The sequence below is a fragment of the Castanea sativa genome, chromosome 11 (genome assembly GCF_040712315.1).
Source record: "Castanea sativa cultivar Marrone di Chiusa Pesio chromosome 11, ASM4071231v1".
Lineage (NCBI taxonomy): Eukaryota > Viridiplantae > Streptophyta > Magnoliopsida > Fagales > Fagaceae > Castanea > Castanea sativa.
In genome coordinates this window covers 28,118,814-28,141,952 of record NC_134023.1, presented here as the reverse complement: position 1 = coordinate 28,141,952, position 23,139 = coordinate 28,118,814, and the positions used below count along the sequence as shown (strand labels likewise).

General features: G+C 34.9%; 3 protein-coding genes across 6 annotated transcripts; 2 read left to right on the top strand and 1 right to left on the bottom strand.

Moving 5' to 3' along the window:
• The first annotated feature begins 3,292 nt into the window (after positions 1-3,292).
• On the top strand, positions 3,293-9,949 carry LOC142615615 (tubulin gamma-1 chain). Of its 2 annotated transcripts, XR_012840796.1 has the most exons (13): positions 3,293-3,559; positions 4,538-4,738; positions 5,292-5,403; positions 5,838-6,238; positions 6,524-6,577; positions 6,658-6,762; positions 7,316-7,390; positions 7,492-7,536; positions 7,763-7,891; positions 8,250-8,354; positions 8,433-8,509; positions 9,725-9,811; positions 9,891-9,949. XR_012840796.1 is itself a non-coding variant. In XM_075788354.1 (12 exons), exons 1-11 carry the CDS (start codon positions 3,431-3,433, stop codon positions 8,490-8,492), a joined length of 1,416 nt encoding a protein of 471 aa, XP_075644469.1. In that variant the 5' UTR covers positions 3,293-3,430; the 3' UTR covers positions 8,493-8,509; positions 9,725-9,927. The 2 variants fall into 2 exon arrangements, 1 of the variants encoding a protein (XP_075644469.1); XM_075788354.1 differs by having other exon boundaries at positions 9,725-9,927.
• A 3,159-nt stretch (positions 9,950-13,108) lies between these two features.
• On the top strand, positions 13,109-14,016 carry LOC142615617 (arabinogalactan protein 41-like). The gene is made up of 2 exons (XM_075788357.1): positions 13,109-13,388; positions 13,736-14,016. The coding sequence occupies exons 1-2, from the start codon at positions 13,253-13,255 to the stop codon at positions 13,834-13,836; spliced, it is 237 nt and encodes a 78-aa protein (XP_075644472.1). The 5' UTR covers positions 13,109-13,252; the 3' UTR covers positions 13,837-14,016.
• Positions 14,017-14,351: 335 nt separating this feature from the next.
• On the bottom strand, positions 14,352-22,558 carry LOC142615616 (mitochondrial carrier protein MTM1-like). 3 transcript variants are annotated; one of them, XR_012840797.1, is made up of 10 exons: positions 22,053-22,399; positions 21,565-21,645; positions 21,246-21,377; positions 20,458-20,517; positions 20,161-20,331; positions 19,633-19,732; positions 16,447-16,538; positions 16,153-16,334; positions 15,055-15,113; positions 14,352-14,860 (listed from the first exon to the last, which is right to left on the bottom strand). XR_012840797.1 is itself a non-coding variant. In XM_075788356.1 (10 exons), exons 1-10 carry the CDS (start codon positions 22,254-22,256, stop codon positions 14,728-14,730), a joined length of 1,176 nt encoding a protein of 391 aa, XP_075644471.1. In that variant the 5' UTR covers positions 22,257-22,558; the 3' UTR covers positions 14,352-14,727. The 3 variants fall into 3 exon arrangements, 2 of the variants coding, with proteins under 2 accessions (XP_075644471.1, XP_075644470.1); XM_075788356.1 differs by having other exon boundaries at positions 16,185-16,334; positions 22,059-22,558; XM_075788355.1 differs by having other exon boundaries at positions 16,185-16,334; positions 22,053-22,556.
• Between the last annotated feature and the right edge of the window lie 581 nt (positions 22,559-23,139).

The following is a 23,139-nucleotide window of genomic DNA, read 5'->3' as shown; positions in this document are numbered from 1 at the left end:
CACTATAACATAATTTAGAATAATATGGACCACTTAATATAAAAAGTTTAGAAATTGTTTAATTTTTTGTGAGAGTAAATTATCTTCAATAAATTCAGGAAAAAAAATTATACATTATATCACAATTACAAAATAATTATCTATTCTCACACATCACGTGGGTCTTCTACTAGTAATAATAAAGTGTGGACTTTGGTCTGTAGATCACTTACCAAATTTCATTGAACCTACTCAAATCTTGATCACGAAACCCAAACTCATATCCCAATCCTAGTCCTATGATAGATCTAAACACATTGTTCCTAAGGTATTAGTCATGGAACTTACCGACACTAATATTTTGGACTTAAAAGTTGTGCCTCAATAAATGTGTTTGTTGACTCAAGTATCTTTAGGTAAAAATGAGAAGTAGAATACAAAATAAGAATCCTTTTTTCTTTGCTAAACACAAAATAGGAATCCTTAATTTTAAGAATTCTCATTCTTAATTATTTGTAGAAATTTGGGAGAGTGAATTTCTAGAATCTACAACAAAGCAAAGATAACAAACAAAAAGAAAAATGTCTTACCATGCTTAGAAAACTATAAAATGCACTCTTTGCTGTCTGATGAAACATGAGTTAAGTTGGGGTGAATAATAAATTTTTTAGAATCAAACATGTTCAACTTCTTCATTTTGGTCTTGATTAGTTAATTATTCAAATAGTAACAATAAAAGAATGAAAAATAGATCTAAGAGTTTTTTTTGGCTCAATGATACAACTTGATTCTCCCATCGAGGAGAGCTTGGGTTTGAATTGCACACCTCCTACTTATTGTACGCAAAAAACAAAGAGAGAAAAAAAAAAGATGATTAAGAATAGGAGTAAAAAAAAAAAGGCGTAAATGCACTTTTAGTCCCTACATTTTGGGGTTTTTTCTATTTTGGTCCCTATATTTTATTTTTACCACTTTTAGTTCTTAAACCAATTAACACGTGACATTTAAGTCCTTACCGTCACCCAACTAACAGAAAATGATGACGTGGCTAACGGCACAGTAAAATAATAATTAAAAATTTTATTTTGGCATTAAAAAATTGCCACGTCAGCATTTAAATTAATTTTAATTAAATAAAAATATTAAAAACAAAATTAAAAACAAAAAATTGAACTTGAACATCAACAACAACAAACCCAAAATCAAGAACATGAACATCAAACCCAGAATCAAGAACATGAGCATCAAAGAACAACAAACCCAGAATCAAGAACATGAACATCAAACCCAGAATCAAGAACACGAACACGAACATCAACAACAACAAAATAGATCAGACCGAACCACACCCAAACCAAAAACAACAAACCACATCCAAACCAACAACAACAAACCCACACCGATCAGACCAATAACAACAACAAACCCTACAATCCCAACCAATGAATCTAGTTGAACCCAGCACCCACCAACAAGCTCCCTTCCACCGAGACGGAACCAGACCGAGATTCCTATTGGAAAAGCTATGCCGCTCTCTCTCTCTTCGCTTCGCTTTTCTTTCTCCGATCCCAAACACAATGGCGCATCAGGGCAAATCGTTCGACTCGTGAGTCAACTCGTTATCTTCTCAATTCGTTATCGGCTCTTTTTGAACCCTAATTCCACGAATTCAGTGGTTAATTCTTGTTTGGTTTGGTTTGGTGTGGGGTTGTGATTTTTTTTTTTAGGAAATTGGGGAAGAATGACTTCTCGACGGCGATTTTGGAGAGGAAGAAGTCGTCGAATCGGCTTGTTGTTGATGAGGCGGTCAACGACGACAACTCCGTTGTCGCTTTGCACCTTGACACCATGGAAAAGCTCCAGCTTTTCCGTGGTGACACGATTCTTATCAAGGTATCAGATTTAATTTGGGAATTTAGGTTTTTTTGGGGTTGTTTATTTGTTTTCAATTCTAAATTTTGTTCATGAAGTTTGGGTTTGTGAATTGTTGTTTGTGGTGTTGTGCGTTTTGGGTGTGGAATTTTAGAGGTTTGTTTTTAATTTTTTTATTTAATTAAAATTAATTTAAACGCTGACATGGCAGTTTTTTAATGCCAAAATAGATTTTTTAATTATTATTTTACTGTGCCGTCAGCCATGTAACACTTTCTGTTAATTGGGTGACGGTAAGGACTTAAATGTCACGCGTTAATTGGTTTAGGGACTAAAAGTGGTAAAAATGAAATATAGAGACCAAAATAGAAAAAGCCCCAAAATGTAGGGACTAAAAGTGCATTTACGCCAAATTTTTTAAAAAAATGCTAAAATGCAAATTGCACTCTTTAAGTTTGACTAGAATTCATGTTAGTCACTTAACTTTACTTTAGTTCAATTGAGTCTTCTAAATTTTGAATTAATTCAATTAAGGTCTTTCATCCAATGAACTAATGAAAAAAGATTTTTTGAAAAAAAAAAATCTTACATATAAGATCTATAAAAATATTTTTTTGAAATGACAAATTTTTAATGAAAATGGACGAAAAATCCTTAACGGAATAAATTTGAAATTTAGAAAATTCAATTAAACAAAAATAAAATTAGAGAACTAAAATAAATTTCAGTTAAATTTAAATTGCATTTTAGCAAAAACGAAAAAGAAAAACCAAAGTGGATGTGGGCCATTGAGCATACGAGATTAAGGACCTCGCATAGAAACCAAGAAATGGACTCACTCTCAAATTTTGCATGAGAGACAGAGCCAAGGCCCAGCAAGTAGAATGTATATTAGCCCAAAATAACTTAACCTTAACCTACACATAGGCATAGGCATAGGGATAGCGCACACGTGACGCTAGCATTCTCCCATCACCAAAAATGGCCGGCTCAGGCTCAGGCTCAGGCTCAGGCTCAGGCTCGGGAGAAATTATATAAGTCCTTCACGGTGGACCACAGACTGACTATTGACTCAGCAATTTTAAACAAATGAGAGTTTTTTAGTGATATGGTGGACCACGTTACTTATTCACTAGAGTACTGTATAATTTTTCCAGCCCAGGTGAAATTATACAGTCCTTTGTGGACTACGTCAGTGTCTACCATTCTACTAAAAGACTTCTATTTATTTAAAATTACTAACTCAATAATCAGTTTTTATTTTTTTTTAAAATTATCTTAACAATTTTAAATAAATGAAAATCTTTTAATAAAATAGTAAACTTATCCGGCGCGAGTGCCTTATAATTTCCCCAGGATCAGGCTCAGGCTCAGGTCCAAATTCAAATACCACACCACTAAAACTTTCTTTTTAGTTTTAGTTTTACTTATATTATTTCACACAAAAATAAAAATTCACAGTTCCTATTTAATTAGACTCATCAGACTCCTCCGTGGATCGTCATATTTCTTCTTGTTCTCATTTTGAAACATCTTCCTCGCGCGGCAAACCCTAAGTTTCCCGAGAAAGTGAAGGAAAATGCCTCGGGAGATCATCACGCTCCAGGTGGGACAATGTGGGAACCAGATCGGGATGGAGTTCTGGAAGCAGCTCTGCCTCGAACATGGCATCAGCAAGGATGGCATTCTCGAAGATTTCGCTACTCAGGTCCCTTCTCACTCTCACTTTCACTTTCATATCAAAAAAACGAGTGAAGTGTTTTTGTTAGGGTTTCATTCATGCTTATGCCAATGGCGATCATTGTTTCTTACTTTTAATTGTTGTTAGGCACTGCACATGCACATTACTAGATTTAGACAGGAGAGCCATTAAGAAGCACTGACAGTGACACTGGAATGAAGTGTCCTAGTTAACGAGGAAGGTTGAGTTGATTTTAGATGAAACTTAAAATATCATTAGTAGTAGAAATGGTTTCGATGAACAACCAGAGTTTGTTTATGGGGATGTGTTAGCACTTGAATTGCTATGGTTCAATGACAAAAATCAAACCCTTTAGGTGATCACAATTTCTGGGGTTTCTCATACATCAATTCTAAAAAACGATGCTGCACTTGAGGAAATAATAGGAGAAATTTCAGGTTTCAATTCAATTACTGAGTATGATTAAAGATGTTGTGATGTATCATGTAATTCGGCAACACCGCAAGGGCACTTCAAGAGTTGTTCATTGATTCTTTGTTGATATAACTTGTTTACCCCCAAGGAAGGGAGACAAACAAAAAAAGGTAATGAAGATTTTATTGATTCAATCGACTCTCACAAACTTATCAAAACATATATATATATAAATATATATATATATATATATATATATATATATATATATATATATGTTTTGATGGGGATTCATAGCCAATCCCAAAATTTTGGGACAAAGGTTTGGTTGTTGTACTGTGTGTATTTGATTCAAATTTGCATACTTGGATGCCTAATAATGAAAATTTGATTCACAATTTATCTTCTTTTTTCATTTTTCTTTTTTTCTAGTCTTTCTTAGCAATCTAATGCCAAATTAGTTATTGTGACACTAGGAAATGTTCAATCTTTTTCAGTGAGCTTCTTAGCAAGTTATACCTTTTTCATCATTATTCCAAACATAGAATTATTGAGTATGAAATGGTGCAGGGAGGTGACAGGAAAGATGTGTTTTTCTATCAAGCTGATGATCAGCACTACATCCCACGAGCATTGCTGATCGACCTTGAGCCTAGAGTGATTAATGGCATCCAGAATAGTGAATATCGAAATCTCTACAATCATGAGAATATCTTTGTTTCAGATCATGGAGGTGGTGCAGGAAATAATTGGGCCAGTGGTTATCATCAGGTCTGTTGCTTGATTTTCTCTGTAGATTCTGAGCCAATGCTTTTAAGGGTTTTATGTGTACCCAAAGCTTTTCATTTGGGGTCATTGCTATATTTGCAGGTTAATGCATCTGTGATATCTATGGTTCAAATTCAGCTATAAGATGGGTGAAAGCAATTTAGTAGTCTTTTTAGTCTAATTTGTTGTTTCATCTAGCAAAATGGAAGAATTATAAATTCAAAATAATAGATAGGATTATTGCAAATAGAACCATTGCGATATCCATAAAAGAAAACTGAAAATATTTTATTACACTATAAGTTTCTTGCTGATAAATTATTGTTTCACAAGTTCATACTTCCAATTTGAGTGTAAATAGTAACCATTTCAGTTAATCACTCATGCTTCAATCATTCGGAGATTCATTATTTGTTGGCTTTTGCAAGAAAGGTCATGATGTGCAATCCAGTTTATACTTTAAACGCTTAAATTGTTTTTCAGATTTCTCATGCTTGTTTAGGGCATATTTTATCTGCTTTTTATATCAGAGTCATATGGTTAAATTTATGATCAGGGTAAGGGTGTTGAAGAGGATATAATGGACATGATTGATAGAGAAGCAGATGGAAGTGATAGTCTTGAGGGTTTTGTTTTATGCCACTCTATTGCTGGAGGAACAGGCTCAGGTTCTTACTACTCTATTATGTCTTTACTGTTCACCTATAAAACCAAGGTTTTAAAATATTTTGTATATTTGGGGAGAGCACTTATCTTTTTACAGCATTACTGAGTAATTAAAGTAAATCTTACATTTACTCTTTCGCATTATTTCAATGGAACTTAGAACTGATTCATAATTTCTAATTTAGTGAATGAACTGAAGTGCTTTGTGCTGGGTGTTGGACTAAATTCAGATTGCTCTTAGCAGTTTAAAGATGAATAAAAAATGGAATTATGAGAACCTCAAGCACAAATATTATCTTTAAATTTTAACCCAATGATGGGTATCTTTTACTTACCTTTTGTATTTTGTAGTATTTGCACAGTTGCATGTGCATGAATGCTTGAAGTGCTTCCTTACTTGTGTATTTTGTGTGTGCTCCCACTTAAAGTGGTGCAGGTATGGGTTCATATCTGTTGGAAACTCTAAATGATCGCTACAGCAAAAAACTGGTTCAGACATATAGTGTGTTTCCAAACCAGATGGAGACGAGTGATGTGGTGGTCCAGCCCTACAACTCACTTTTGACACTTAAGCGACTTACATTAAATGCTGATTGCGTTGTTGTTCTTGATAACACTGCATTGAATAGAATTGCTGTGGAACGTCTTCATTTATCAAATCCTACATTTGCTCAAACAAATTCTCTGGTCTCCACTGTAATGTCTGCCAGTACAACCACTCTACGATATCCAGGTTACATGAACAATGACTTGGTTGGCCTTCTTGCTTCTTTAATTCCTACCCCAAGATGCCATTTTCTAATGACGGGATATACACCCCTCACAGTGGAGCGCCAGGTAATATTCAGATATGAATGTTCTTAATTTCATAGCATCTGCAGAAAATTATGTTCAGAATTATGGCAGTTCTGTAAAAATAATTATGAATCTTTAATACTTTGAAATTTCTATTTAAACATTTTGACCTCATTAAAGTTGAGCAAGTCAGGAATCTACTATGTTTTTCACCTCTCTCTTTCTCTCTCTGATAGTTTGCTGTCTCATAAATTTTGTATTAGGCAAGTTATGCTTATAAAGAAGTATTTCAGTAAAGTCTAACACAAATATATCTTTTCTTGGCAGGCTAATGTGATTCGTAAAACCACTGTACTTGATGTCATGAGAAGACTTCTGCAGGCAAGATTCTTTGCTTTTAGTTCTTCCATTCATGCACAATATAGCATTCCTTTGATATAGATCTCTTTTGCACTTTACAGACAAAGAATATTATGGTTTCCTCATATGCTCGAACAAAAGAAGCTAGTCAAGCAAAGTATATATCAATATTGAATATCATCCAAGGGGAAGTGGACCCTACTCAGGTAATATTTGAGCAACTTAAAAGTGTCAGAATATTTTTATACAAATTCCTATACAATTGATTGTATGGATAGACTAGCTCAATGTTTTTATGTGACAGACCGTACTTAAATCTCAGTTTCTTTTAACTTTTGACCATAAAAAATTGAAATTGGTATGTTGCCAATGAGCTCTAGGCTCTAGCTCAACCAGCAGCCCTTATAAGTTCTAGGGTTAGGTCTTGTGTTCAAGCCTCATCGGGTGCGTTTGTAACTCACCAATCAAAAAATTGAAATTATTATATTATTAAGACTAGTCACGTGTCTGCAAATTCAGATATCTTTTTGGGAGCCATATGTAATAGACTCTCATACATCACTGTTTACCAAAAAAAGAAAAAAAAAATCATTGCCTTCAATTAGTATTGCTTGCATGCAAATCTTTGTTAGTATTCTTGGAATAAAATTTTCTATTATACACTGTTTAGCTATCAGGAATCTCTATATGGCTTCTTTTTTTCTTTTGCAAAGTTTTTCAATGCTGCTGCATCTTGATATTTGCCTTCTCTGTGATCAGGTTCACGAAAGTTTGCAGAGGATACGTGAAAGAAAGCTTGTTAACTTTATTGAGTGGGGCCCTGCAAGCATTCAGGTCGCTTTCCATAGCAAAAGCAATTACTCCTGAGCTACACTCTATTCTTTTTAAATTTTATCGTCTGGAAGTATACAACACTTTTGTCTATTTTTTTGTAGGTTGCTCTGTCTAGAAAGTCCCCATATGTTCAAACTGCTCATAGGGTAGGACTCCGTGTCTTATCTTCAAGTTCCTTTTGTTACTTTTTGTGTTGATATTCTGTTCTTTAAAGTTTATTTCAGAGAATACAAATTTTCTTAATCAAATTTTGTTGACGAAATAGTTTTGGGTAATCTACTTACCTGTTTTTCTTATGAATTAATGTGCTATTTATTAGAATAAAGAGTTGAGCAAATGGGCAATAAATTTGGTGTATTCTGCATTTGTTAGGTCAGTGGTCTTATGTTAGCAAGCCATACTAGCATCCGGCACCTTTTCAGCAAGTGTTTGAGTCAGTATGAGAAGTTGAGAAAGAAGCAAGCTTTTCTTGACAATTACCGGAAGTTCCCAATGTTCGCTGTGAGTTGTCATGATTATAAAGTTTAATAGTTTCATTGCAGATCTAATTTTTCAAGTCATGGGCACTGCCCCTGTTGAAATCCTGTGTGTTTTTTACTTCCCTTATTTGCAAATTGCAATATTGGACAGAATTTATAAATTTTATGAAAAAATATTACTGTATTTCAGAGGCATATCATATCTACATTTCTGATCAGCTACCTACGTTGAGTATATGCATATTACTCTTCACCATAAGACCTTTGTGACTAAAGAGTAATATGGGTGATAGATAAGATACTCTTTTGAGGTTGTTCCAGCTTTATTGTGTTCTGGGATTATATTTGTCTCATTTTAATATAATCTAAAACTTGTACAGGACAATGACCTTTCAGAATTTGATGAATCAAGAGACATAATTGAGAGTTTGGTTGATGAATACAAGGCCTGTGAGTCCCCAGATTACATAAAATGGGGAATGGAGGTAGATGCCTACTTGCTTTACTTCTCCCTTACTTAATTTGTTTTGCAATTTCCTAATGAGTGTATTTTTTTCATGCAGGACCCGGACCACATTCTAACTGGAGAAGGCAATGCTTCTGGAACTGTGGATCCAAATTAGCTGTGTGAACATATCAAGTAAGCTATTTTCTAGAATTTCTAAAAGATTGCTTGGTTTTTAGAGGTCAGCACTGTGTCAGAGCGGTTGGTGGCTGCCTATTCCAATAGTCACATTTCATCACATCGATGAATCTAATGGCTTATGTGATTTTCAACCCCTATGTAGAACATCCTTACACCAGTGTGTTTTTTGAATTTACCAATTGCCTCATAGTAGGCTTCATGGGGGATCTCTTCGTAATCATTTCAAGGGATTCTGTTTTCTGCTCTTTGTACTGCGCCATTGTGCATATCTAATCTTCTTGTTTATTTGATTTTGAAGTGCTATTCATTATGCCCAGCTGTCCACATAATTCAATTAACATGCTCTCTTTAGTGGAAAACATTGATAATTTGATGGAAACAAGTCAGCAGGAACTATCCACGAGCTTGTAGCTCAGTAGCATTCCCAGTTCTCACATGGAGAACCTAGGTTTGAAACCACCCCCCCCCCACTTATCGTAAGCAAAAAGTCTGCAGGAACTGATATTTTATTCTTGCTAATGAAATTATTAAAGTTAACCTTTTTGCCTTCTAAGATAGGTTGTGCCATCATCTATGCAATGAAGTTCCTCAGTGTTGAAGTAAGACTCTTTAATGGTGTGGTCAGCAGTGAGATTTTTTGTTGAATTAAGGCTAAGAGCCTAGGCACTGCCTGGTCTCTTTTATGAGAACTAGGGTCGAAACCCCCCTCCTCACATGTTGTAAAAAAAGATTGCCTTTTTAATTCAATAACATTATTATCCAAAACATGACATGTAGGATTCTCCCTTTGGGCACTAGATTTGTATGTTATCCCATTTCATAGAGCAACATTTTTCTTCACTGTTGTTTGAGAGAGAGAGAGAGAGAGAGAGAGGGGGGGGGGGGGGGGATAGCTCTATATCACCAAGATGTTTAAATTTTGAACATGCTCCTCTTGGAGATTCTGTTCCTATTCTAGGGTGTTGAAACTAACACAGCCAAAAGAGGGTAGAAATGTCTGAATTTGTTTGATTCATTGTTAATTATATTTGAAAGCACATAAAAGCAGCATTTCATAGTTATCTTTACTAGAAATTATTTATAATTGGCCCCTATGCTTATGGTGTCAGCGTTGTGTCCCATAGTATCGTTTATGTAGTTACTAGTCATCCAGTTTGCCTTTTCTTCTTGCAGTTAAGGTGACTGGCTTTACTTACATTTTTAATGCAGGTTAAGAGTGCTGGGTGAAAAAACGTTGGGAGAGTGTTTTTTGAATGCTTGTGTATATTAATTTCCTCCTGCATTGTGAATTTAATGGTTTGTAATTTGATGATTTTTTATTTGTCAATCTTCCATTATTTTACTTGCTATTAAACGTGATAGTACAAAATTTCAGTATATCAAGTTTGCTGGAATAATCATGTTGATCAAGTGATATCCGAACGGTTTTAACACCTCATGTGGTTAGGGTGGCAAAATTTGACACGACCCGTGAACCCGACACGACACGACATGACACGAAATTAGCAGGTTATGGGTTGAGGCTTAATGGGTTCGTGTCATATTCGGGTTGACACGGCTAACCCGTTTAATAAATGGGTTGAGTTAGTGTTGAACACATAGAACCCGTCTGACCCGTATAATTAAATGATATTTTACCAATATACCCTTCAAACTCTAGGTATATGAACTTATTAGTTGTGATTTATATTCTTTGACATATTGTGATTGATTATTTGTGATATTGGGATATGCTTTAATTTTGAATGATTATTTGTGATGTAGTTACTCGTTAGTTCTGAATTTTATATTAAAAATATTTATTTGTTTGTTTTTTCATTAATTTTTATTTTTTATTTTGATAAAATCTGATAAACAAGTCGACACGACTGACCCGTTTAATAAATGGGTCGTGTTAGGGTTGAGGAATCTTGACCCGTTTAATAAACATGTCGGGTTAGTGTTGACCTATGTAGTCGAATACTCATGACTTGACACGACACGAACTCGACACGCGAACACGAATTGCCACCCCTACATGTGGTGCATGGGCATCTGAGTTGGAACCCCTCCAGCCCTCTCCCTCTATATACTATTTTGGCTAAATTGCAAACTACACCCAAAAAGTTTGAATGTGTTTATATTTTATATCCTAAAATTTCATAATTTGGATCTTACCTTATGAAATTTTATTTTGAAGGTGTCATGTGTCATCTAATAAAATGATGCCACATTGTTTTTATTTATTTAATTTTTTTAGGCTACAAAAATAATGTGGCATTTTATTGAACAAACTAACACGGGCATGGCAAGTTTATGTGGGTATATATGTAAAATTCACTCCCAAACTTTAAGGGTATAGTTTGTAATTTAGTTTACTATTTTTCTTGTGTAGTACTTTTTTGTTTTATATAAATTTTTGTCAGGTTTTTGTGAAGTTTTTATTTTTATTTTAAATGAAAAGGATAAAAGCTTTCAATTTATTTTCTATCTGTTTATCTTAAAAAAAAAAAAAAAAAAAAAAAAAGGGAACAACTCAACACTAAATGGTAGAAATTGAAATGTTTGTAATCTACCTATCAAAAAAAAAGTTGTGGGAATAATTATGTTGGTTTTGTTGTTGGGATCTTGGGAATCTAGGCATTAGGCAATGCATTTGCGGCGGAATTACCTCTGGCTTGACTATTCTAAGCGTTTGGTAGATGCATTGTGTTAGAGCATTACTCATTTTTATTCGTGGAAAGTATATGAAGCTCTTTTTTAGAAAATATATGGATGCTACCGATCCATGTGGCTGACTTTCACCATAGCATGTGCGTATATCATGGCATGTTGTGTGGTGCCCATGATTGGATTAACAACCGTCTGTTATGGAAAATATTAATTAAATATTGGCTATTAATTTGCTACCGGATCTCTAACCACTTACTGGTTGTCTTGTATGTGGACCAAAAAAATAAGCCTCTTTAATGTGAAAATCAAAGGTGAACACCTTTGTTTTTAGTATATCCAAATTCAAAGGTGGTTTTCCTCAAAAAAAAAAAAAAATAAATCAAAGGTTACTCTACGATTCCGTTTGGATAGAACTTATTGCTGAAAACTGAAAATATTGTAGCAAAATAATTTTTAAAGGGGGTAAAAAATAATGTTCATTCCAGAAGTTACTGTTCATTGGCCTAAAATCACTGTTCATGGCCAATGAACAGTAACAAACACGCGTTGAAAAAAAAAAAAAAAAAACGTGGACGCAGCTAAAAGAAGCTGGATCCAAACGTATTCTACATGTCTTCCAATTTTAAAGAAGTTAGAGTCAAATAATAAAAAAATATAGTAATATGATTTGTGAAACCGAAAGAAAAGTGTAATTTTCTTTCCCTTGATTATTCCTTCTTAACCAAACCCAAAGTTGGTTTGTAGCCAAATTGTCATTAATAAATGATAACGTGAAGCTGTAAAGAGGTGCCAACTTGGCAGTGTCTTTTTTTTTTCTTCAACGTCTCTTTGAATTTGAAAATTCACCCAACCAACGAGTAATTAACTAATTATGGTGTCAGAGAGAGAGAGAGAGAGAGAGAGAGACAATGGCAATGAGTAAAGAGTAAAGACATCAAACGATAGGCAGGCCCTACACCTAGAAGCTGTTTAACTTGCTGAGTATTGTAGATGAAAACTATGCAAATGCCCTGGCTACTCCTAGCCCTAGGATGCCAACTTGTTTCCCTCTCACCAGAGCTAGAAAATGCCACAGCCCCCAGGCTCAGGCTCAAAGGAAAAAAAAAAAAAAAAAAAGATATTCGGTAGGAGTAAAATGAGATTCCATACCCTTTTTTTTTAAATTTAAATATAACTCTGGCTATTTTCATGAAATATCACAAAAATTGGGACATTCATAGTAAACTTTTGAAAATTTTCTTCAAATATGAGCTTTAAAAAAAAAAAAAAAAAAAAGGAACAACCTTATCCAAACTACTACAGGATAAATTCTCAAATTTTATAATTTAAATGAGTTATTGTCACCTCAGAGTCTATCATGATTATTTAAACTCAATTTAAAATTTGAATTTGAGTGCCAACAAGGCTGAAAAGTAACCGTGCAAGAGGGAATCCAAACAAAATGTTTGGATATCTTACTATTGATTTTTTTTTTTCCAAATCAAACAAATGAAGTGGATTACATTAATTTCTAATAAGAATTTCGCTATATGTCAAGTTTGAATATTGGTCAGTTGGATGATTTATCACAGTTTTGCAGTGTCCCAACAATTATAAATAAATAATTAAAATTTTGAAAAAAATAAGATATCAAGCATTTTAGCCGTTGATTCTCAAAAAAAAAAAAAAAACATTTTAGCCGTTAAAATTTGTTGGGGGGTACAATACAAATGGTAGGTCCCACTCCAATTATAGAAGCTGACAAAGTGGAGTGGATCTATACTGTACCCAAAAACAAGATAAAAAAAAAAAATTGAAATAAAACAAAACCACCACATGGCCTTGTAAATTGTAAATAGTAAAAAAAAAAAAAAAATGAAAAGGTAGACCCAGAGTCAAAAAAATTAGTAATTATTTAACGTTATAAAATATTGAATATACATACAACATTGTGGCCAGCCGGATTCCTCTCCAAGGGCCAGACCCTCTATTTATATATTTATATTAACCAAACTTTCTCCCACACAATTCACAAATCATTCTCGTTCTCGTTCTCGTTCTCATTTTCATATCTCTCTGTGTGTCTGTGTCTGTGTCTCAATTAAAATGGCAGTGTGTTTTGGTTCTTCATCATCAAGTGGTGGTGTTATTGGGGTAGTGCTCATTTTTGCTCTACTATTTGCCATTGTGGTTGAGGCTCATTCTCCAGCTCCAGCTCCAGCTCCTGCTCCCACCAGCGATGGTATTATTATATTAATATACACTTCTTTCTTTCATTGCCTTCTGTAGATCCGAAAAGTTTGCTCTTTTTTTCTTTTTGGATGTTCAAAGTGTTCCTTACCTACGCATTGTTTTCTCTTATTTTAGCTATTTGGGTGTTGTATCTTGTATCTTGTTTGTTCAAAATTCATTTTTAATATAATTCTATTGACGAAATCTTACAGATTAGAAATTTTTGTTTCCTACATTACTATCTAAGAACCCAAAATTGAATTTCTTTGCGTGTGATTCAAGCAAATAAGCGCTATATTATTTATTATATATGCGTTGAAAAATGTGATTCATTCATGCGGACATTGTTGTATTCAGGTACTTCAATTGACCAAGGGATTGCATACGTGCTGATGCTTCTGGCGCTGGTGCTCACATACCTCATCCATCCTCTTGATGCCTCTTCCTACGGCTTCTAGTTCTACTTCTAGCAAGGACAAGGAAATATAAGATTTTTAGATGAATACATGAATTGCTTTGTGCATAGCATAGATATATGAATATGATATTGGGGATAATTTTCCTCTCTTTTTCATTGATTGTTGGTGGCGTTCATTTGTTTTGGCAAATTAATTGAATGGCATTCTTATTTTGGTGAATGATTTTTTTCCCCCCTGAATAAATGTCATATATTAAGAAGAAACTGAAGATGGTCCCAATCCATCTCTATTATAGAATAACCCAAAAAAAGTAGAGAAGAGATGTAAATAAATCCATCCCAGTAACACTGAGCAGCCCAACACACCAAATTATGAGACAAATAATTTTACATTCTTTCCTATAAAGCAGTCTTCAATTTATTTTCTGTTTATCACTTTGTGAAAGTATCTTGGCCACAAGCATATGCCCAGCTCACACCTTCTCAAGCGTGCAATATAAATCTTGTAAACTGCACATTTTCTAGCCACTACTTTTATATTTTGCACAGTAACATCTTAAAGATGTGGTACTAAAGAAATTGCCTTAAAGAATCTTTGGTACTTGCAATTGAAGAGAGATTCTGTTACAATGCTGAAAACAAGCTTTTGAAATGTAAAAGAGATGAAAAATGTATTGTGATCTTGGTACTTCAGACTTCAGAAAAAGAAATTTATTTTTGCAAACATCCTGCAATGGCAGGCACATCAACCTCAAGTAGGACCTTGTCTAACTCTGTTTATTGGAAACATCTTGGTAAGAGGACCTGGTGTAACTCTGTTTATTCCTTTCAAACATTGATGTAATCATCCATGTGCAAAGAACAGTTAGCTTTGTAAAAGGTATGCACCATTGATGTTAGTCATCCCAAAGGCTGAGGGAGTGGCTCCTGATCATTGAGTTAGGTACCTCTGGTGTAAAGCGTACTTTACAACTTCATAAAAGGAGACAACAATGCCAACAGAGGGGCCAGCACGAGCAATACGGGGACCAATTCCGGTAAATAGCCCCTTCATTCCACCATCCCTGATCCAAGCAAAAAGTTTAAGGCTTGTATCGTATGCTAGCAATTTGGAAGATCAAAATATAAATTTTAATATAGGAATTAAACATGCTCTAAATGGAATCATCCTATGGTTAAAATTTTGTGTTAATGAAATTTTGGATGCAATAGTGATGGAATCGTACAGTTGTATCAGATACCAAAGACTGCTACATACCTCCAAATTTCCACCAAAGTTTCCCTTGTCGTCATCTTTAATGCCCTCACAGGATCTTTCTAAATTTACAAAAGAAAACCGTGTTAACAGCCAAATCATAGAAGGAGCCAACTTATAATTTATGCAAGGATTCCAGTTCTTTTGTTTCTGTAGTGAACAAATATTTCACTTGTAAAAGAGGACAGAGGGGGAAAAGATTTCACATGTATTTGAACGACAGAAATTTCATTGTAAATTCTCATCAGGTAATTTTGTATTTAGAAGTCAGAAAGGTCGCCAACTATCTGTTTCTAATGCTTCCAATTTTGTTCTCAGTCACTAGAAAATGCATGGAAGTTTAAGGTAACCCTTCATAAAGCATGATGGCAGGCTATTACTTGCATACGATGTTATGTTGAGTTTATGAGAGATGATAGGATTTCCTCCTCTAATAAAACTTGCACACCATGTTATAGCATAAGAAAACTTTTTGTTAATAGAAGCTAATTGCCATACGTTGGACCATATTTCATATTTTGGACCTGCCAAATGTTTGGATCCATTCCCTGTACATGTCATTTATGCATATTCAAAACCACAAATGGAAGAAGAGTTTGACAACATTTTTTATTGGTTCTTTTATCTTGACTCTCTTCAATCTTTATCTAATTTATAATGCACTTGTATTTGGTGGCCAGGTTTGTTTTATATTCGTCTCTTTACTTTGTTGAAAGAGTAGAAAAGAGTAAAGAGCACTAAAATGGGAAGAGGTTTCTCTCTAAACCCTTCAAACTCCTCAGACATCTTTTTATTGGATGTGAATTTTATAAATCTAACCATTGGATTACATGTTCTTATTATATCCTCTATGTTTGCAAAATTTCAAGAAGATCAAAGATCAATAGATACATTATCAATCATATGTTTAAATTTCAAGTTTTTGTGGTCTAAAATAATGCATAAAAAATAAGTTTATTGATTGAATAGTAAATAACATCCAATTTGATCGAAATTTGACATGTGTGTTATGTAGTTTAACGGTTAGATTTTCAATTTCACATCCAATAAAAAGAAATAGGAGTTTGAAGAGCTTCTCTTCAAACTAGTTTGGAGAGAAACCTTGTTTACTAGGATGGGGGTGGGGAATAAACCTCTATCTGCCGACGGGTTTTTGCCACATCTAGCGGACATGTAGCAGCAGCTGCAAGGATTCCTGCAACAAAACCAGCAGAAAAGTTTGCTCCAAGGATGCAGGGTGCACTGGCTTCATCACCCACCAGTCCAAGAATTCTTCTTCGGATCTGCACAAAGCAGCAAGAGAAAGTGGCACCAAGTTGGACATATGTGCAGGAGCAACACATGATAAGAAATCATACTGTTTCCATTGAAATGTTCAAAAAGATAATCTCTCACCGGCTCAAGAGTTGACCAGCAGATTGCAGAGAAAGGAACATCACGTGCAAGCTGTGCTCCAAGTCCGGTCCACAATACACGATAGTTTTGCACTGTTAAAATGAGAATCATATATCTGATAAAACCCAAGAAAGAAATATACAAATAGGACTTCTGAGTATCCAATGAAATTTTTAATTTTCATGGATTACCATTTTTAGCATTAGCACTAGCTATTTTAGTAATTTTCATATTACTCAAATATTAGATATGCTACAATTGAGGGATTAAATTGAGCCCTAAACCTATTTTCCAATCTCTTTTCTTACATTCTTTTCTCTCTTTCTTCTCAACTAACCCAAATCTTCCATACTTTACAAATCAACTTGGCATCAAAGCAATCTTATCCAACCCTAAAACCATTACAACAATCTGGTGGTCATTGTTAGATAACAGGGGCATGCTAACTTCAACATTCATATGATGCCATCAGCACCAGTAGGGACAACCATTTCTATTGTGGCGATTTATTTCAAAAATTTTGATGCCATATTATGCGAGTCCTTTACCCTTCATTTCTTATTTTCCCCAATTTTTTTTTTACAAGTAAGAAGATAATATTATTAATAAAAGAAAAGCAAGAAAAATACAAGGAGTTCACGGTAGTGAATGAATGAAAAAAAAGAAACAGAAAGACAGAAGCAGCATCTAATCTATTCTAATAGATGAAAGAAAATCCATAAGGGTAGAACAATCCGAGAAACCCCAACAACGAGACCAATCAAAGAGGGTCTGTTGGCAAAGCTCTAATAACTGAACCACAGTTTTCCCCTCATCCTCAAAAGACTGCCGATTCCGTTCGGTCCAAATGGTCCACAATAAACAGCCTAAAACCAAATTTCAAATATCAAAACTATGCTTCTCAAGCCAATTATACCAACAAAATAATAAGTCCGCCACTGAACCTGGCATGACCCAATTGATTCCAAACAGCCGAAGCATATACATCCACAAAGAATGAGCTATCGAACAAAAAAGTAACAGGTGATCCAAAGACTCCGCATTACAACAGCAATTCGCCAAAGGGCAACCACGAAGCATAAGGTTATCCAAGGTAAGAATCTGACCATGAGCTGCTATCCACGTAAAAAAAGCCATCCTTTTAGGAACCTTAGCTTTCCAAATGCCCTTCCAAGGGAAAGTGGAAGGAGCTGCATTTCGAATCTTATGATAAAAAGACCTAATATCGAATTTCCCACTTCCATTAAGATCCCAACAAAGCCTGTCACACCCTCCACCCCTAAGGATATGGGTTTGGATGAAACGAAGAAGGGAGTAGGAAGCCGCTAACTCCCAATCATTGAATTCCCTATAAAATCTTAAACTCCACACTCTGTCATTATCACCCACTAGAGGGCTTAACACTTTAGAAATACAAGCTTCCTTATTGGCTGAGCACAAAAATAACTAAGGATAAAGAATTTTAAGAGGAACATTCCCAGTCCACTTATCATGCCAAAAAAGAATACGAGAACTATCCCCCACCACAAAAGAAAAATGCTTAGCGAAAGTATCCCACCCTTCACTAATACTCCGCCATAACCCACAACCATGAGCCCTTCTACTAGCTCTAGTGCACCAACGCCCTTTTCCCTCCCCATATTTCATGGCTATGACCCTTTGCCACAGATGGGTGGTTTCATGGCCAAACCTCCAGAGCCATTTCCCAAGTAGGGCCTGATCAAAGACGCCAAATTCTGAATTCCCAGCCCACCCCACTCGCGCGATAGGCAAACCTTTTCCCAAGCCACCAAAGGATATCTGAAACACTCAACTGACGAACCCCAAATTTCAACTCTCTTCTCTCAATCTGCACTTTTTGGGGATTTGCTACTGATATTGACAGGATCACTTCCATATGGACCAAATGGACTTTTTAGGGGGGACCTAGATGTTGGTTATTTGTTTATTTTATGAAGCTTTTTCTCAATTCTATGGATTTGTGTTACTCAATCTTCAAAAGTAAGAATTCTGTGATGTTTGTTGCTTTTATAGGTCCTTGTCTTGGCTATTGGTTGTTTGGTGATGCTAGTTATTATACTGGTAAGCTTATGAGTGTGTTGCACCTTTTTTTTTTTTTTTTGTTAGACGCATTTTTTTCCCTTTCTAATTCTGGTTTGAATCAGCTTGGTTGCGTTGGATTGGGTTCTTGTCCCAATTTGTGTTTATTGTGTTCGATATGACTGCAGAAGCCATGGCTAAGGAAAAACCAACATTTCTTAAGGATGAGGGTATGCTTAAAACAATTATCACAAGAAGTTGAATAGTTTAACTGTCTAGCTTGGGAACATGGCGTGAAAGTTTTCTGCAAGGAAAATGTAAATTAAAACATTTGACAGGTACCCCCCTAATATGGGAGATCCAATTTACGAATATTGGATGAGTAAAGATTTTGTTGCTATGGGATAGCTGTTTGGATCTGAATAGACCTTATACACTCTATGCCTTTATGGACGCGCTAGTTTTGTAATTTTATGTGCTATTTGAGGGTAATATGACTTGTGTCCTCCTTAGATTCTTCTTTTGTACATCTGCTTCTTTTTTTTTAATAAGATATGTTTGTTACCTATAAAACAAATGTTACAACTAGTGACAAATAAGCCACAAGCTAACAATCCTATTTTCCATGAGCACACCAAGCACATAGAAATCTGACCATCAGTCAAGATTTATTGAAGAGGAAACAAATTGTCAATCTCTATGTTCACTCAAATGATCAACTGGTCGTTATTCTTCTGAAGTTCTTAGCATGCATTTTCTTTCGACAATTGACTTCCAAGCTAAGCATGCTTATCTATGTACTCCAACTTCAAGGGGACTGTTAGCATTACCAGTGAGGAAGGGTAAACATGGAAGGTGGGTAAGAATACATGTGAAACCATGATAAGCTTGTTGAGGGTCCATATCTAACCCCATAGATTTGGGACTAAGGATTTTTTGTTGTCTTGTTATATTAACTTAATGATGTAATCATGTTATATACTAAGGATCCAAGCAAAGGACTAATTACTAGAGTCCTAATTCCTAAACTTATTTTCTAATATCTCTTCTTTCATTCTTCTCTCCGTTCTTGTCACCTAATCCTGATCTTCCATTATTTACAACTCAATAGACCCAAGACAAATCATATCAGAAGTACACACTCACAATTTTGAAGTAGGTTTGTGCTCTTGACTGGGTTGATGACCTCAAGCAATGTCTTCCACACTCCTGGAGGCTTCACCCCAATTTGGGTTTCTTTAAAAGCCTATATTAAAAAGACAAGAAAACCAGAACGAAGAACATCAATCAAAAACAATTCTCCATTAAAGTAGTTCCCTGCACATATGTAGCACAAATTCTCCATAAAAGTAGTTCTTGTTGACAGAGCTAATTTCTGTTTAGCTTATATACAACTTTTTAAAGCTTTAATTTTTCAAGTACAATTGTACTTTTTTCCTAGCTTACTCTTTAAGCCTAATATATACCAATGAAAATATGTTTCTCTCAAATGAGCACAATGTAAGCAATCCCGATACAAATGAAGTTACTCCTTTCCTTTCCTGTTCTCTCTTTTCCATTTCTGTTTTTTCAAAGTCAAATCTCCTATAAATTTATTAAATGTACAAGGACTAGTAAAACTAAGTTCTTGTTTGGATGAAAAGCTCAGTGTTACACAAATACAACAGTACTGACCTGCATGCGGGTCCTTGCCAGTTCAACAGGGTAACAAGAAACACAAGCTAATGACCGTGAAACAGACCCTGCAACTAATGGGACATATGGAGTCAAGTTTGGAGCATTCTGAATTGTAAATTCTTCCATTGAATTACGGAATATATCATAACAAGGCAAGTAGATGCCAACCTGGTTGTCAATTAATAATAATAACTTTCATCAAGACAGCAAACAACAAAAGATACAAACAATAGGTTATGCTTGGATCAATCCTGAGAAGAAACTATAAAACAAATTCCTATCTAGGAGACTTACAGTTGGTACAGCCAATGCTAAGCTTGCATTTGTGCCTCTCCACAGCCTAGTAAAGCCTTCCTGCACAAATTCACCCCTTGAAGCCTCTAGAGATAAGTGATTTGCACACCAAACACAAAGTTGATAATATAAAAACAAATATATCTTTAAGCTGCACATAACAGGTGCATCTGCAAGACATGGACAGAGCAACTTAACAGCATTCATAAGAAGCCTGATTGTAAGTGTCACGCATGTGCTACAATGACACTAATGAACTTGATTAAATACAATTTTCATATTGATTGACATCCTAAACTTATTTGGTATGCAATACTCATGAAGCTACAGAAAGGCTACAAACTTGTAAAAGGAGATAAATTCAAGCAGTAAATGTTAAAACTATCCCTAAAAATGCAATAAACTTCATAATCCCTTTTTTCCCTTATACTCTTAAGCAATGAGTCCTCAAAAACCTAATCCTGCATCAGTATATCAATAATAGATCCCGAATCCTGAGTGTAAAGCTTTTATTAAGGAACAGGACAATGGTTTAGAAAAAATTCAATTCACAACTCGGTTGAAAGAAACGATTTTTAAGGGTAGATATACGGAAGTCTCCTCCTTGTCCTTGAAAAACAAAAGAATGCAAGCTTATTTGCTTCTATCATTTTAGAAAGTATAATGACATTGCAACTTGCAAGAGGCCAGCTGCTAAGCATCAAAAAGTATTTGGAAACTTAGGTTGTGAAACAAATTATGCCATACACTCTAGCCATATATGTATGTATGTAGGTATGTTTACTAACCTGACGTATGACTTTGTATAAAACATCCAGTGTTCCCGTATACCGATTACAATCTGAAGGGCATACTGGTTCAGAGCCAGAGCCGAGAAGTGCACGTGCAGATGATGTAGTCGACTTCAAATCGGGAAGCATCTAAAACATAAAAGACATCAAGCATTTTTCAACATAACCTACATTGATTAAAGTTTCCTATCCCTTCTTGCGGAGGGAGAAACCAAGATAAAAAAAAAAAGAGTAATAACTAATGTATGTATGTATGTATGTATTGTTATTGCAAGTAAAAGAATCACAAAAGAAGCAGTAACTGTAAGCAGCATACCGTGTTTGTGTCAAAACATGCCATAGGACATGGTCCCTGATAGTGATAGGGAACTCCCGCAGCCTGTGCTTGCAACCTTGTCTGGACATAATACGCATCAAAAATATTGTCATAGTCATAGAAACCTCAAGTTCAAGTTAAAGACTAAAAATACATACATACATACGAGTATTAGAATAATAATGATTAAATTCATGCATTCCTTCCTAATAGCTGAATTTTTTTTGTTTTAGGAATAATTGGTAATTTTTATCAGAGCAAGAGGTGAGGTCTCCACTGTAGTTCAACTAGCATAGCACATTTTGGTGCGTGGGTGGTTCTTTCCAAGGTTCAAATTCTCCCTCCCCAATCCATTGTAACTATCAATCAAATTAAATGGGGAGAAATTAAAAACACAGAAAATTAGAGAGAAATATAAGAAATGTTGCTTGCAGCAGCAATGGTGTACATAAGAAAGTGGATTGTATTGTATTGTATTGTTCCACCACCTTCACCTTGGCGATATCAAGAGGGTTAACGAGGATAGCGGAGATGGCAGCGGCGCCAGCGGCAGAGAAAGCCCTCTCTCCAAACCCCAAATTCATATCAGAAACAGATTTCGACATGGATGAAACGTTTCCTTCAAAATCAACCCTTGTACTGGTAGTTGCTGCAGTTACCCATGAAGGTAGACTGGGCCTCGACCCCACCATTCCTTTCCTTTCCTTTCCCTTTTTTGGAAATTCAATACTGTTGTTTGTTCATTGTTGTTGAGTTGTGTTGTGTTGTGTTACTGATTGTTGCTGGGATTCTATAATTTATGATTGATTCAATTGTTGTTGAAAAATGGAACAAGGTGAGAGAGAGAGAGAGAGAGAGAGAGAGAGTAAGTAAACAATTTTTATAGGAAGAGGAAGAGAGTTGAGAAATGAAAGGAAACTGATTGGTCTGTAATTGATGAAAACGAAAGGAGGGTTTCCTACTTTCCAGGCCTTTCCTTCCTTCCTTCCTTCATAATTTTGCGTGGGAATTTCCAATATTATACTGTAATTATTATTATTATTATTATTATATTAATAATAATTTGCAGATTCCTGATTGTGATTCGTGGCGTGCAACGGCGCCAAACAATTTGCGTGTGCCCTGACGTGTACTACTCTAGGACTACTAGTGTCAGTGTGTGTCAAATTTTTTACTGATTCTTTTCTTTCTTTTATGGGTTCTTTAAGCTATCATTTTTTTGTAAAAAAATTTCAAAAATTAAAGAAGTTCTTAATATTTTTTCAACATTTAAGTTTTTTTTTTTAAGGATTAATTATTATGTGCTCTAAACAAAATCTTTCTTTTATTGATATTTTCTACAAATTGCCAATGCGCTTGACAATTGAATATTGGTATGTTATTAACGAGTCTAATAAGAATTAGTAAATAATAGTTTGTAAATATATTATAGAATTCTTTTTTGTCACATACTTTCACTTTCACTTTCACATACATTTTAGTATAATTGTTTTATGTGGTAAATTGTAATTGTTAGAGAAAAAAATGATGGGTCATATAATAATACATATTCTCAGTTATAGTCCACCAGGGGAC

Coding starts and splice junctions, on each gene's coding strand:
- LOC142615617 (XM_075788357.1), top strand. CDS start 13,253: ATGGCAGTGTGTTTTGGTTCTTCATCATCAAGTGGTGGTGTTATTGGG. Junction 13,389..13,735: donor TCCTGCTCCCACCAGCGATG/GTATTATTATAT, acceptor TGTTGTATTCAG/GTACTTCAATTGACCAAGGG.
- LOC142615616 (XM_075788355.1), bottom strand. CDS start 22,256: ATGGTGGGGTCGAGGCCCAGTCTACCTTCATGGGTAACTGCAGCAACT. Junction 19,733..20,160: donor TGGCAAGGACCCGCATGCAG/GTCAGTACTGTT, acceptor TTTTTAATATAG/GCTTTTAAAGAAACCCAAAT. Junction 14,861..15,054: donor ACTTTGGTGGAAATTTGGAG/GTATGTAGCAGT, acceptor TGCTTGGATCAG/GGATGGTGGAATGAAGGGGC.
- LOC142615615 (XM_075788354.1), top strand. CDS start 3,431: ATGCCTCGGGAGATCATCACGCTCCAGGTGGGACAATGTGGGAACCAG. Junction 3,560..4,537: donor TCGAAGATTTCGCTACTCAG/GTCCCTTCTCAC, acceptor GAAATGGTGCAG/GGAGGTGACAGGAAAGATGT. Junction 6,578..6,657: donor TCATGAGAAGACTTCTGCAG/GCAAGATTCTTT, acceptor TGCACTTTACAG/ACAAAGAATATTATGGTTTC.